Consider the following 16,295-nt stretch of genomic DNA (forward strand, 5'->3'; position numbering starts at 1 on the left):
AGTCCTATCAGCACCATCAGTCATCATAAATCTTCCAGTGCCTCCGCCTTCCAGCGGAGGTCTGTGAATGGAACACCACCTCTGTTGAAGCTGTGGATCATCCTTCTGGGTATAGCTTTTTTCCACCGCTGCTCAGCTGGATCCTGGCTAACTGTTAGCACCGGCATGCCATCACGCCACTTGTTGCCCATCGACACCACGATACAACCGCTTCCGAATCTCAACATTAACAGAGCTCCACTGGATCTTCCACGTCGACCCCGTTACATCCACCGGGGATCCGAGCGCTGCTTTGTCATGTCCAAACGCGGTGACCACAGCTCCATCGCATCCTTCTGGTCAGCATCATGTCCTGTCGTGCAACAGGTACGTCACCATCTGCGTCATCTGAGCATCGCTATGCCTAGCTCAGATATGGCTGAGTGGGAACGGCGAACTGGAAGACCTGGAGTGGATTACAGTGTTCTCTGCACTCTACATAAACTGGACTCCAATTCCCACATCACACTGGAACAGCTTAATGTGCAGTCACTGTCAAATAAATCCGGATTCATCCACAATCACATTCTGGAAAAAGAAATAGACATTCTCTGCCTCACAGAGACATGGCAACAGCTGGATGTCTACAGCTTCCTCAATAAGGCCTGCCCACAAGGGTACTCATACCTGGACAAAGTCTGCACAACTGGGCGGGGTGGGGGCCTTGCTGTTTTATATCGCAGCTACTTTGCAGTGTCCCTCCTGTCTGTACCCGGTGCTTCCTCCTTTGAAAGCCTTGTTTTCAAATGCAATAATCCTTTCTCTGCTGCAGTAGCTGTCATATATTGCCCCCCTAAACCACAACCAACTTTCATTTCTGACATTCATCAGTTCCTAATCTCTCTCTGCACTGCACACTCAAATATTCTTATTATTGGCAATCTCAATATACACATGGACTCACACACTTCCCAAATAGCTGCCGAATTCAAACAGGTTTTGGACTGTCTAAATCTTCAACAGCTCACAGATGGCCCCACCCACAGCAGAGGGCATACTCTGGATCTTGTCTTAACTGACTCCCTTCCACTCACCAGCCTAAACATATATGATGTTGGTGTCTCAGATCACCTGGCAGTTATGTTTAGACTCCCCATAACCTTTTTCACTAAACCAAAACGCCATATCACTTTCAGAAACATCAAAAACATTGATTCCTCATCCTTCAGCTCACATCTTCAGCATCTTTACCCCTCTCCACTCTCATCAGTCGGTGACTTAATGGACTTTTAAAACACAAGCCTCAACTCCATCCTGGATACTCATGCTCCTGTAATAACCCGGACTGTCACATTCACATGTTCCGCTCCCGGTTTACCAAAGAGCTAAGGCAAATTAAGAGGTCTGGCCGTGTCCTGGAGTGGGCATATAAAACCTCTGGTCTGATGGTGCATAAATTGGCCTACCGGGAACATTGCAGAAATTATGCAACAGCCCTCTCCAAGGCCAGGCCCAATTACTACTCCTCGCTTATCAACAATAACCCAGGTAATTCCAGAAAACTCTTTTCCACAATCAGCCATATTCTCAAACCACAGGTCTCCTCCTTCTACAACCACACAGATATAAACTGCAACCGGTTTCTGGATTTCCTCATATCAAAAATAGACAGCATCCGCTCTTCACTTTCACCTTCAAACAGCAACACTATTGCTACACCTCAGACATCTCCCACACAACTCCTATCACACTTCTTTCTGCCAAAGCAGCAGGAGGTTGAGAACATCATCCGCAAATCTAAACCATCCACCTGCTCTTTTGATCCCCTCCCAAAACCCCTCTGCTCAAAACTCACCATCAATTCATTTGTCATCTCATAACCAAAATAATAGTCTGTTCCCTGGAAACTGGTACCGTCCCATCTACCCTTAAAACTGCCATCATTAAACCCCTCCTAAAAAAAAAAACACCTTGGACCCTGAACCTCTGTCAAACTACAGACCCATTTCAAACCTCCCATTCATCCCCGAACTCCTAGAAAAAGTTGTTTCCACCCAGCTCCACAACCACCTTAAATGCAATAATCTGTATGAAAAATTCCAATTTGGTTATCGTCCCTCCCACAGCACAGAAACAGCTCTCATCAGAGTCACCAGCGATCTGCTGATGGCCTCTGATTTCGGGTTCACGTCCCTCCTCATTCTTCTCAACCTCTCTGCTGCATTTGACATAGTAGTTTACCACATCCTCCTCCGCCGCCTCCAGCATTTCATTGGTCTCTCTGGCACTGCCCTCCACTGGTTTCACTCCTACCTCACTGACAGGACTGAGTACGTGACCCTGGGGGAGGCAAAATCTAGACCTCACACTGTCACCTGTGGGGTCCCCCAGGGCTCCGTGCTCGGCCCCACCTGTTCACCATATACATGCTCCCCCTTAGTTGTGTCGTCGGCAGGCATGGCGTCAACTTCCATTGCTATGCTGACAACACACAACTTTACATTAAAATGACTCCCCCCAGCTCCCCCGCCAACTCTGTCACCCGCCTCAGCTCCTGCCTGGAGGATATAAAGGCATGGATGAGTCAAAACTTCCTGCAGCTTAAAGGAATAGTACACCCAAAACATGATTAGCCTTCATTTTCTACTCACCCCCATGCTGAACAACACTCTGGAGTACTTTTTTGATATCTCAAGTGCATCTGGAGATCTGGGAGGCTTCTTGCTGTCTGCTGACATTCAAATAATGGAGGTCTACGGTGCCCGAGACAGAAAGGTCCATAAAAGTCCACAAAAAACGTGTCAATATTCCTCCATACTGCTCGTCCAATGTATTCCAAGTGTCCTGAGTGGGTAGCATCCAGAATTTACTCGAAAGGAAGTCATTTAGAATGTTTTTAGAGCATAAACAGTAGTGTATAGGATTTCCTGAAAGCGCGAGCCTGCACGTTCACGACGCTACAGAAACCGCGGCAGACCAAACCGGATGAAAGTGCGCATTCAGCTCGGCAAAGAACTCATGCTCTTTCTCAACACTGAAGTCATCAGACATTTTTCTTTCGTTGTTTCTTTCTTTGCACAGGTAAACAGCACATTTCTTCTTCTACGCTTGCATTATCGGCAGAGCAGACGCTGAATGCGCACTTTCATCTGGTTTGGTCTGCCGGCTTCCGTAGCGTCGTGAACGTGCAGGCTCGCGCTTTCAGGAAATCCTATACATTACTGTTTATGCTCTAAAAACATTCTAAATGACTTTGTTTCGAGTAAATTCTGGATGCTACCCACTCAGGACACTTGGAATACATTGGACGAGCAGTATGGAGGAATATTGACAAGTTTTTTGTGGACTTTTATGGACCTTTCTGTCTCGGGCACCGTAGACCTCCATTATTTGAATGTCAGCAGACAGCAAGAAGCCTCCCAGATCTCCAGATGCATTTGAGATATCAAAAAAGTACTCCAGAGTGTTGTTCAGCATGGGGGTGAGTAGAAAATGAAGGCTAATCATGTTTTGGGTGTAAATTTATTGATTTTAATGATTGTCTTTTTACTCTGTTTTTAATGTTATGGTCTTTTAACCTTGTTTTAATTTTTCCTTTTTGAACTGTAGCACTTTGAGATTTGAATTCAAATGTAAAGTGCGTTACAAATAAAATTAATTATTATTATTATTATTATAACATGTAGGCGAATCACTGTCCTCCAGAGATCCACGGTTATTTATTATATTTATAATTTTTTTAAACAAGTGCGGAATGTATATGACGTCATCTGCGTGCACCGGCTCGATTCATTCATCCTGTCCGCTGAACTGCTGCTAGTTTTACTCACATGCCTGGAAGATGTCTAGTGCTACTACCACAGATGATCTCGTTCTCGAAATGGAATTGAACATATATATATATATATATATATATATATACATTTCAACCTTTCTTTACTGCTGTGGGGCCTTGAGCTTTATTCACATTTTTAGACTTTTGTTCTATAAGTGAAATGGATCTAGACCATGACAAGGGCTTAGCAGTTTTGCTCCTTCCCTGCTCTCTTCAAATGAGATTAGTCTGCAATAGAGAGGAAAGAAACAACCTTCAAGTCTTGGAGGGGAGCAAGCAGTTCCAGTCCATCAAACTGAATGACCCCATCCTGCATCTATCCGTTGCCCTTATCATGACTGTTCTGTCTCTTTCATTCTTCTCAGGATATTGCTTCAGCTTTTATTTTAACAGTGTCTTCTTTTCATTCTTATTTATATATATATATATATATATAAAAATATATATATATATATATATATTTTTTTGCTTTTTTAAAGGTTTTTCTTTTATCATTCTACTTTCTACCTAATTTTTTACGGGTACTTGGTCAGTGTTGTAATTTCTGCAATACTTAATAGAAGCTCTATTGAACAACAGGTCAAAAATAACAAGATTAAGGTAAAATCTTTCAGTCACTTGTGATATTTTACATACATTATCAGCAGCGATGGGCAGTAGCAGCGCTACATGTAGCGAAGCTATTAGTTTAAATACATTTTCCAGTAGCTTGACCGTAGCGTCGCTGCTTTATTTATGAAGTAACTTTCCTGTAGCGACGTTATTGTTTTGATCAAGTAGCGACGTAGCGTCCACAAACGCTACAAAATCCAGGGCATAACTAAGAAATGAAACCAGGTTTTCTATTTTGAAACAACAATCAGCCACAAGTTACTGTAAATAGCAGTTTCAGCTGATGCTCTTATAAGTGGCGTAGTAGCACAGGCACACTCAGTAGGGTTAAACAAGCGCACCCTTTCCGAGTCTGTCGTTCTATTGGCTGGAATGGTTCCTAGGCGACGTTCCAACTGCAGTCCGAGAGAGCAAAAAAAAATCCGCAAGCAGAGCCTACGGGTCTGCGAGTGTATCTGAGACTCGTGCAGAGCGCGGTTTGTGCGCGAAGAGACGGAGGCAAGCGAGAGGAGAAAATATCTGTGCAAGAAGCCTTAAATCTGAGAGAAGAAACAAAGAGAGAAGAGAAAATATTTGAGAGAGAGCCCATGTTTTGAGTGTGAGCATTATAAGTTTTGAGTGCAGGAAGATGAAATTCTTTTCTCAAATTGAAATGATGTGCTCTTCCATTATGGCAGGATAATTCTCCCATATGTGCCACTAAGATACTCTAATTAGAGAGCAGTAGTGAAATCTCGATATTGTATTTTCATGGCCTAGTTTACCTGACAGGATGTTTACATAAACCTGTTTTTAGGCTTTGCACAGATAAGATTTTTTTTATTTATGGAGGAACAGCTCTACCGTATATAAAATAAATACATAAATAAATAAATGCTCAATAAATAAATAAATAAGCATTCAATTAATTGCCCCCAAAAACAATGACTAAACAATGAATAAATATGTAGGTAGAAATAAAATTATATGGTGAGACATAAATATATGTATCACTTAATTAGCTTCTTTATTTTTTCACCTTTTTTGTAAACAGTTTTATTTGTTACTTGAATTGACTGTTTAATTGAGGTCTGAAGAAGTTTTCTCTAAGGGAGACCCTAAAGAAATAAGATGCCTTTTGTAGGGTTTTGTTTTCCCTAGAGATGTCCATTGAATGCAAACTCATAGCCATGTCTCGATATGTAGAACACTACACAATACCTTTAATTTGGTTCTAATAACATCAGATTGTTTACTAGTTTGTCTATTAGTAATTACTTCAGTTTTTATTTTAATATGCTGAACATAAAGCAATGTTTACACTGTGTTATGTCATTGGCTGATCTTTAATAAATATTTTAACCAGTGTATCAGACTCATTTTGAATTGATATTAGGTTGGTAAAACGTTAAGTAGCTTCTGTTGTAGTTAAGCTACTTTTAACACATTAGTGTAACTTAGCTTGCTATAATTCTTTAGGTGGTAGCTTTGGTGTAGTGAAGCTTAATTTATTGTTGAGTAACTGATAGCTTAGCTCACTACAATGGACAAGTAGCTTGCCCAACACTGGTTATCAGGTATCAAACTTGTGCATACCCTTGTTCTAATGCTTGTTCTATGTGGAGTAAAAACATTAGAATTTAATAATTGAAACTTCTTCCTTGAAAAGTTAGTTTAGTAGTTTAACTAGTTCATAAGGTTTTAGGAAGCTATCATGGGTTTTAGTTCCTTTATTTATTGTAGAAAGATTTAATGCAACCCTGAACTTGTTGGAAAAGTAAATAAGTCAGAGTCTTTATTTACATCATCTGCATCCCAGGTCTGATCTTTGTTTAAAAATTATCCCAGCACTACTGAATACCTGATGAGTTAAATCAGCTGAAAAGACAGATTGATACATGAGTATTACCAGCTTGTAATAATTACTTAACCTCCACAATTCAGAAGATTTAATCCTTTCTCAACCAGCTCTTGCGAATATTATACCACAAGTAATGCAAGTATTAGTAATGATGTTAAATATTTGCAAATATTCTTCAAAAAATTCAACAGCAACCATTTTAATGTGACAATTGTTCTGCGCACTTCCAGTGAAAAACACATTTATTAGAGGACAACATTTAAAAAATAAAAGGCAGCAATAACCAAATGGGTGGGAAGAGTACTTTTTCTGAATTAATTATGTATGATCTGTTTAAAATTAAATAAAGTATAACTGTGGTAAAACAGCTTTCTGTTAGGATTTTAGCTAAAGTCATATTTTGAAAGGTTACTAAGACTCAAAATACTGTACAAAGGTATCAGTCAAAGACAGATTGCATAAAAATTCACAGCATTATATCTACATTTTATTAACCAATACCATAACAAATTAGGGAACTTACACAAGCTGACCAAATCTCCCTGTCTATTAAAATAAAGCGCTAATGTGTGACAAGGGAGGATGCAAGGAGGCCAAAAGCAACAGTTCAAGAGGTGATGAAAACTGTGAAAGATCTTTTGTTTTTGCGAGAACAGTTTGTTGTATTTTCATCTCTGTCTGGAGTAAGGAAATCATCAAGGCTTTCCGAACCCCTGCTAATGTAGTGGAAGATTGTGTTATTATCCAAAAAGAAAAGAGATTTTTGGACTCTGTCCTAAAGGTATCCTGGGCAAAGAATAAACACAGCACAACCGAGGACCTATTTTAGCAGCATCATGCCGATGGTTTACTTTTCTTCAGATGGAACTATGGCACTGAATTTTGCAAGATGTATATCACAGGATTTTAAAATTTTGAAAGCCTCTGCATATAAAATGTCATGATTTTCACCACTGATTTCCACTAGAGATTTTTCTCTAGAGAACCTATTGTCATATTGATGATAACTGTAACATTGTGTCTACTTTGTAAGTCACTTTGGATAAAAGCGCCTGCTAAATGCATAAACATAATTTTAAAAAATCTGATCAAGGCTAGAAACCAGAGTCTCAAAGACTTTTTAAAATAATCAAATAAGAAAAAAGTGACAATAGAAAACATTTACTGCCTAAATGTCTGTGCTGTAGCAGCACTTGATCATAAATATGTTCAAGTGACAACAAATTAAAAGGCTGTTTATTAAGAATTAATTAATCTGCTTTCAAATCAGAATTTAATTCATGAGGCTCTCTAAGGTTTATATTTAGTACATTGCAATGGATAAGCTTTGAGAAAATAACAGCCCAAGTTAAGCGCAAGCAATAAAAAAATGCTCTGTTTTAATGTGGTCATACCACTGGGATGACGTTGATGCTGTTTTTCAAGCTTACAGTTGCTAAATGAGAAGTTCAGCTGTTCAGTTCCTCTTCTTGAAATTTATAACAGTTACCTCTGATGCTCCAAACGTCCATCTGTATTGCAGTGCATGAAGAGTTCACTGAGGCAAGAATTGACAAATATAACTGTCACATTTGAAAATTCCTGCAGATACTTGTAAATATATATTTTTGATAATTTTCTTCATAAATACAATTTATAAAAATAGTTTTGTATTGTCTATATTTTATTTTGCAGCATTCCATTCATGTTTCTCTTGATGTTTTGGTCTTTCTAAGATCAGTGCTCTTTGGGTGGTGTTACGAACACTCTTGAGGAAGACCATGAGATTAGAGCCACCAGTTCCAGTGCTGTTGAGGGCAGTACCTACCCCTCTGAGAGGGCAGCCCATGGATCTGGCATGGTTACCAGGTACAATGACATACTTGGCCACAGTATTTAGGTGATAGCTTCGTAAATCCACCAGTGCAGAGACACAGGAGTTGTAGGCCTGGCACAGGTCAGAGCTGGAGCAGGTCGTAATGAAATCTCGTAGCGACGGACAGACAGACAGAGTTTCAATCAGCTGACGGTGTGCAGGGGGCATGTAATCTCTCATGCGTGTCAGGAAGGCTCCTAGACAGGACAATCAATGAAAACAACACAGAGGAAACAGAAAGAATAAAGATAACAGCCTCTCCGGGACACATTCCTTACCTGGGAGATATTCAGGCTTCACAGATTAATGAAAAGCATCTAATCAGGTTAAAGTAGATTTAAATGCATCTTTACCTGTCTCACCCTCATGTTGAATGCATAGCAAAGCATCAAAGCACTGAATGGCTGAGCTCTGAGCTGCACTTCCACCTGACAGCAAAATAGGCTCATTGCTAACACCTTCGTACAGCAGACCTCGGGGAAGCATTGGGTTATCTCTCCACCTAAAAAGTATTAAAGATTTTTTAAGTGTGGTCAAGATCCAGCTTATTTGTCATGGCATTAGGGTGTTTTTTTATTAAAAGATATAGTGAAGTAAAAGACAGGCACATCAGCTGGACTGAATTAAAGGGTAATAATGGAATGGGTACTAAATGAGGAAAAAATTTAAATTAAATAATTATAACATGAATATTTGGGACACTAGAACAGCTACATAACTCACCCTGAGACAAAAATTCTCAAAGTTCCATGAAATGCGTTTGGCTCCACGTGATCTGCATCGAGCACAAAGCAGGTTATTTTAATTAGCCTCAATTTTGCTACCTTCTTAAAAGGCAAGGCAATTTAAATTATTAAATTCATATTGCGGTAGCTTCAACTGGAAATTACTGTGCATGAGTTGAAAGGTTTCCTTCATCTTCTTCAAAGACTGTGTTACTTTGTTTAGTCCTTTCTGTATGCCGATTAGGTCTGATATCTTCATGGCGTGCATTACCTCCAGGGCCCCCTGGTTGAAGTTGAAAGATTAGAAAATCAACTGCTGAGTTACATGAGAAAAGCAATGCAATTCTAGAAAACAAGTAAATAAAACAAGAAAATAGAAAGCAGATTTTGCATACACATACATACAAAAATACAACCATGTGTTTTTTTGCCTGGGATTCAAGCATACAAAATGTATACCCCTTAGATCAATTGGGATTTTAAAGATAAACATACTATTAACTTTTATGACACCATGGGAAAAAAAAAAAAAAAAAAAGAAATGAAAAAAAGATATCAGAACAGTCAAGTTAACCGCGAATAAAAAAAAATTAATAAAAGCTGGTTAAAGTGAATAGGAGTCATCATCTACAGTGAAACAAGTGAATGAGATTTGGTTATCAAGAAGCAGCTCCTAAAGTAAAATGAAAACCCAAATTAACTTTATTTATGGAGACATGTTCTATGATCCGATGAAAACTAAATTTGAAGTTTATTGTCAGCAGATCTGACTCTACATTGAGAGAGAAAAAGGGGAAGCATGCAAGCATTGGAACATCATGCATATATTAAAGTGTGGTTATCTGCATTATAATGTATGAATGTTTGCTGCAAATGGAACTGGAACACTTAAGTTTACATTAGAAGGAATGAACAGCATGTTGACATGCCAAATCAACATCTCAAGACGTTTAACAAAATGTAAACCTTGGACAGGAAATTGCTCTTCTAAAGAGACAGCAAGCCCCAAGCATGCTGGAAAATTACTTAGTTAATGTGGCTTAAAGGGGCATAGTCTCATTATATAACTTTTCAAATGTATATGCCAGTAAAGTAGCTCATTCTGGTTGCATACAACATCTTGTAATAAAGCAACGACATCTTGCTGACCTATAATTTGTTATTTTTATGTTTTACACTTTGCTTTTACTTGTTTTCTATTAAAGTAAAGCCTGTCTATAGATATTAAAAGTTACAACACAACCTGACTGAATGTTCAATCTTGCACGTGAATGCGATAGGTAAGCAACAATGTAATGGGGCTATGCAAGTTAGCACCTGCCAGCAAAGTTGTGAAAATAATAAAGAAATGTCCAAGATCCAGGTTTAAAAAGCACAATTATTTATTTTTTATCAAGAGAGGTAAGATGAGATAGCACTTGGAATACACTTTGAACTTAGTGTTCACTGAAGCGGAGGTTTGACAAACAAAAAGATATGACTCAATTATAAGGGGACTACATGTAGGCAAGGCTAAAAATCTGTGTGAGAACAATAAAAGGTCTCTCAACCTGACTAAGTTATATCGGTTCTGTCAAGGTAAGGGAACAGAATTACAATAAAACATTGTGAAAGGATAATGGAAGGAATCTCTAAAAGTTTGATCACCGATATAGCTTTAAATTATATGTTACCAATGCTTTAGTGATGAAATATATCTAAAGTTCTGAATATAAAAAGTCTCCAAAACATTCTCTTAACATTTTGACTTTTACCAAATGGAAATATTTTTGCTCATCCCACAGTAATTAATATGCAGAAGAATACGTTTAATCTGGTTTAATGTCGGTTATAGGAGAAAAAAATGAAACCTCAATTTTATACAGTGTATTGAAATATCTGACTTCAATGATGGATGCGTTGTCTAAGGTTTCAAGAGCTAAAGGATAAAAGGTAAGTCAGACAGAAAAACACTGACCTTTATGCCTGTACTGGCAGCCATTTCTACTAGCAATGACACCGTAAAAAATCCCCTGCAACTCTCCCCTCCAGGAAAGGAAAATATCAAGTCCATGTTCCTGTTTTGTGAAAAGAATGTTCAAAATATAATAAATAATGAGTAAACTTAAATCACAAAAACAAGTGTTAGACTTACCCAATCTCCATATCGCGTGGATATGGAGATTGTGAAAACAGGAACTTGTGTTAGACTTACCCAATCTCCATATCCCTAAAAGAAAAGTGAAAGTTTATTGCAATATTTTAGGTGCAAATTTAACAAACCAACATGATCGCAAGAAACTACTGGCTTGAAATATCTAAGCCTTTTTAGAACATAGTATCAATGTCAGTGTATTTTCATGTATCTAAACACCAAATCCAAAATCCCTGCAATCCTGAAATAGAAAGTAAAGGGACTTCTTTCTTTGTTGATGTATCATGCTACCAGCTCAGACTTCCATTCTTAGAAATCAACAGATCACTTTCATTGGATTATCATTTACGATGTTATACAGCACATAACATACATATATATATGTATATACATATATATACATATATATATATTAGGGGTGGAACGGTTCACAAAATCCACGGTTCGGTTTGGTTCACGGTTTCGTGGTCACGGTTTTTGGTTTGGTTCGGTATATGTTTATTGTTACACCAAAAAAAAAAAAATTATATAAATTATTGAAAAAATAAAAATTAATGAAATTAATGAAAAAATCCCCAAAAATTAATTAATTGTAATTATTTTTAATGATCCGCAGAAACCATGGTTCATTTCCGCATGTTTTGCTGCTTTGAATTTAATCATCTCTCGCATGGCCTCTACGATCTCCAAGAAACTCAGAGCGAAGCGGACGGGAGCCAAAGCGGAGGCTGTAGGCTTTGCTTTGTGCAGCGCAGTGGAGCGCTGACGGAGTATGTGGGATTTCGGGGTTAGCCTGACATGTTGGTTATGTTGCTGTTAGCATAAACAAAACGTGTTGCACAATGCTTGCACACTGTTGCACTTTTATCCCCAACTTTCTTTCCGCCGTCATCGTAGGTCACTCTAAATGCAAAGTGGTCCCATACAGCCGACCTATAAAGTGCTGCTGGCGCGTCTTCCAACTCCTGTTCTTTCCCACTCGCCATACCCACACAATCCTCCACAACAACTGATTTTTTTCTTCTACACCCGGCTAAGCAGCTTCGCTTCTTCTTCTTGTTTACTACTGGTGGTTGGCTTTGGTCGCAGTACCGCAATCTTCTGCTCTGGAGTGTAAACGCTTCGCCTATGAACGCAACACACGCGAACCGAACGGTTCGGACGGTTTTCATAAACCGTTCCATCCCTTGTATGTGTATATATATATATATATATATATATATATATATATATATATATATATATATATATATATATATATATATATATATATATATATATATATATAGTCCGACCCAGGATCAAATCCGACCTGTGGTCCTTTGCCGCATATCTCTCCCCCTCTCTCATACCCCCTTTCCTGTCAGCCTACTGTAGAAATAACGAGCCACTAGTGCAGTAAAAACTCAAAACAAAACTAAACAAAAAAAACAACAATGTGGATCTGATGAGAAACGAGACCAATAATCCACTGGACGAGTCCCTGGGCCTCAGTTGTCAACACAGAAGTATGTGCCTCACTGGATAGAGTATAAAGTTATGATTATGGTATTCTGGAGTTCCACTTACAGTAAATGTCCTTTTGAAAGATTGGTTAAAAACATTCCCCTATACACATACATATATATATATATATATATATATATATATATATATATATATATATACATATATATATATATATATATATATATATATATATATATATATATATATATAGATATAGATATAGATATTTTTTTTTTTTTTTTTTTTTTTCCTTGAGGAAAACCCTCTCCAAAACATTGACTCTGATATTGCTGCAAAAAGGTGAACTGATATTTAATCTAATTGTATGGATTGAAAACAGAGTCATTACAATTTCTATTTGTGTAAAGGTAGAAAAGGTTCTAGCAATACAGGTCATAAGCTGTTGAAAAGAAAATAAGCAATTCATAGGCTATGAAAACTATATTTATTACGTCACTTGTGAGTGAGTTAATTGACATTTTGATGAATCGTAATAATTCACTTTGATGGGTAATGAGGAAGAAAATAAATCTAGTTGGGACATTCCTGATTATTATTGTAAATCATCTAAAAGTACCAATGTAATATTAGAAATGTAAAAAGACATTACTTACCCTGTGGGATCCTTTAATTTCCAGTTGGCTAAAACTGAATCTGCATAGGTCAGGATTGGTGGAAGGCCAAGTCTGCGGGATATTAACCAGTAAGGCCAGGCCAGGGCTTTGGGGAGAATCTGCCAAACAATCATTATTCTAAAGTTCAGTCAAAAAGGTCACTTACAAAACCACATGCTTTTGAGGATCCCAATTAGTCATTTTAGTTGGTTCAGTTGATTCAATCCATACATAGAAATCCAATACGCAGAGTAGGTTGTTCCCATAGCAAAACTCTGACCCTGATGACACCTTTGATTTAATATTGTTTTCTTACTAACTATGGCCTGCAAGTTTTCACATTTACTTTGAATTTGTCACATAAAACCACAGAGTTAAAAAAATATGACATCTTCAATTTGTGTTTCAGTTCTTCATTCTCATTACTTTTTTTATGTTTAAGTCCTCCTCTCAGCTGTCAAATGTATCCCTTTATCCATCTTTATAACTTCTTCTGCTTTCTTTTTCTACAACTGATGATTTTATTTTTATTTTGAGAAGTTAACACGTACAATAATGCATACTGTAACCAACAGTAGATTTAAACATTATTACAAGATAAGGCATTTCACTTTAATATTTACCTCTAATAAATCCCGTTGCACTTGAGAAATTTTGGTTGGGATATAAATGTATAGCTTTCAGCCATGTTTCACCCTCCAATGGCACCAGTAAATGAACTGTAGACTTCCCCCTATCGCTCTCATGTGCAGTGGTGCTTTACCTGTGCAGGCTCATGTTGTCCCTCCTGCCATACATATCCCATACTGATGAACCCCAGGGCAAGGTGGGCCAGCCTAAGCTCCCGGTGGTTATTTAAAAGGTGGGGACTCAAAACTGGCATCTGAATGAAGATCATATTAAACTTTATAACTACCTTTTAATGACAGCAAACACTGTATTTATCTTCCCTTTTTCATGTTTTCCATGCACCAAGACAGTGCAGGTTCTGAACTCTAATTAAAACACCTTGCTCTTACCTTATGGACAAGTTCTCGCAGTTTACGAGACTCAATCAATTGTGTCAGGTTATTTGCCAAGTCCAACCACACCCGATAATAATCTGGGAGATGAGTCTGGAAAATGATAAAACTAAAATGAGTCGCTCATTGATTTTCTGTTTTGTTTCTGACTGTGTGTCAAGGATGTTCATTGATTATTAACCCTTCAATCACAGATGATAAGAAGTTTAACAGACATAGAAAAATTAAATACTGTAAGTGAAAATATGCCAACTAAGAGACAGTGATTTACAGAGGGTACAATTCTATAATCAAAGACTAGGCTTTTACTTAGTCTTCAGGAAAGAAGATTATATTATTTTGTGCTGTACAAAGAGATTAAACACTTAGCATAATGGATTAATCACTTTAAGAATGAACAATACAGTGCCAAACAAAAGTAATCATATCCATATGAATTTTTTGCAATTTATATCTATGTTTTGTTTATTTTTTTGAGATGATGGACATAATGACAAGCACCTGCTACAATCACAGCTTTAAATCTTTTGTGGTATGTCTCTACCTCCTTAGAGATTCTCGTGAGATTGTGTCATTGAAGGTGGCTTGGATTCAGATTCATTGGTTAGATAGTCTATAGGGCCATACATTGTCAAGTCATGCCAAAGGTTCTCAAATGGATTAAGATCTGGACTTGAAATTAACCAGATCTTGCAACATAAATGTATTTAGTCTAAACCATTTCATTCCAGCTCTAGGGAATTGCTTAGCGTCCTGCTGGAACCTAACCTAACAAGTCTTCTGTAGCCCTTAAAAGTTTTTATCCAATGTCATCCTGTATTTCTTCTAGTTAGATCAGAATACTTAGTTTTGGTCCCATCTCTCCAGAGCACAGTTTTCCATATGTTTGCTTTGGACCTGGATTGTGACACTTTGTAAAGAAGGCTTATTGGATGCTTCTCTGATCAATGCATTCCTTGCCTGTTAGTTTAGGTGGATTACTTTGTCTCCAAAGGCTGAAGTGTATGCTGACAGTTATAAAGAATAAACTCTTTTTACTATTCTGGGGAACTTTTAAGACTTTTTACCTTCAAATTGTTTAGAGGAATCAGAATGACTGAAAATGCAAACGTAACGTTTAAATAATAAAGCATGTTTTAAACTATGCCTTACTCGGTGCTGGTGAGTATAAAATATCAAGATGGTGCACTGAAGTCTGCGGTTGTTATTTGAAAAACATGGAATGAAACTTTAATGAGGCACTGTTACTTCTTTTAGAACAGCAATGTCCAAATTTGTCACTTCTAATAAACTTATTTTTATGCATTACTGGACAGGCCTAGTCATGTGAAAGGTTCAACAGACATTAGGAGCAATAGGCCTCCATCAGATCAATAACCTTCTTTAACATTTCACAAGAACAGGGAAACTTATCTGTTCCGTCTGCAGGGTTTACACGTGCTGCTAACCAAGCACTTAGATTAAGGTGACATAAGGAGTTTCTAGGCTAAAAGTTTAAGGACTAACTCTGCTTGTCAGTGGATCATATTGTTATTCTAGCAGCATTTGTTGAGTCTTTGGCATTTCAGCAAAGAAAAGATGACAGAGAATCTTACCAGTGGCTCTTCAAGAATAAATCCAAGCTCTTCGGATATATCAAATGCATCAAAGTCGGCCTGCAGTGTTTCTCTGTAGTTTGTCTCCATATGCTCTACTCTGTATTCCACTGAAGCAGTTAGACTTTAAAAAGAAAAATCCCTCTGTGTGTCTGACTCAATGATATCAATTGTTAAACTTGCTGTGAGGTTGCTTCCACTACAGTGTCACATCCCTTTTTATCGCCCTTTCTCTGCTACAAACAGCCAATCAGATTCCTTGAGAGGCACTGTCAGGAGTTCAAAGAGCAAAAAAGCAGAAACTGCCTGTTTGTCCTGTTGGCAGAACGCTTTTTTATTTCACAGCAGCTGATGGAAGCTGAGATATGACAGGTATTTGTGACAAATTAAGAATGCATTTCTCTTTAAGTTTTTGGATTTCTCTGGAGGATACTCATTGAGAACATTGTTATCACATAGTTTACACATTTACGTGAGGGAAGTTCCATTCTTGGACTTTCCCTATGTGGGGATGCACATTAAAAGACTTTTCAATACAAGTTGCTTTTTATAAAACTATCAAATCAGGTCTGTAT

At 37.7% G+C, this 16,295-nt stretch overlaps 1 protein-coding gene across 1 annotated transcript; it reads right to left on the bottom strand.

Annotated features, from left to right (window-relative positions):
• Positions 1-7,474: 7,474 nt before the first annotated feature.
• On the bottom strand, positions 7,475-15,925 carry LOC119776059 (indoleamine 2,3-dioxygenase 2-like). The gene is made up of 10 exons (XM_038274275.1): positions 15,721-15,925; positions 14,123-14,218; positions 13,867-13,986; positions 13,104-13,222; positions 11,041-11,055; positions 10,804-10,903; positions 9,012-9,129; positions 8,845-8,896; positions 8,475-8,623; positions 7,475-8,318 (listed from the first exon to the last, which is right to left on the bottom strand). The coding sequence occupies exons 1-10, from the start codon at positions 15,808-15,810 to the stop codon at positions 7,930-7,932; spliced, it is 1,248 nt and encodes a 415-aa protein (XP_038130203.1). The 5' UTR covers positions 15,811-15,925; the 3' UTR covers positions 7,475-7,929.
• Positions 15,926-16,295: the final 370 nt, after the last annotated feature.

The sequence above is a fragment of the Cyprinodon tularosa genome, unplaced genomic scaffold, assembly GCF_016077235.1.
Source record: "Cyprinodon tularosa strain WSP-4 unplaced genomic scaffold, ASM1607723v1 ctg902, whole genome shotgun sequence".
NCBI classification, from domain to species: domain Eukaryota; kingdom Metazoa; phylum Chordata; class Actinopteri; order Cyprinodontiformes; family Cyprinodontidae; genus Cyprinodon; species Cyprinodon tularosa.

What these genes read in the sequence shown, in the direction of transcription:
- LOC119776059 (XM_038274275.1), bottom strand. Translation starts at nt 15,810, where the DNA reads ATGGAGACAAACTACAGAGAAACACTGCAGGCCGACTTTGATGCATTT. An exon ending in CTGCCAGTACAGGCATAAAG is followed by an intron (nt 9,130 to 10,803) that starts GTCAGTGTTTTT and finishes AACTTCAACCAG; the next exon opens with GGGGCCCTGGAGGTAATGCA. An exon ending in TTGAGAATTTTTGTCTCAGG is followed by an intron (nt 8,624 to 8,844) that starts GTGAGTTATGTA and finishes AATACTTTTTAG; the next exon opens with GTGGAGAGATAACCCAATGC.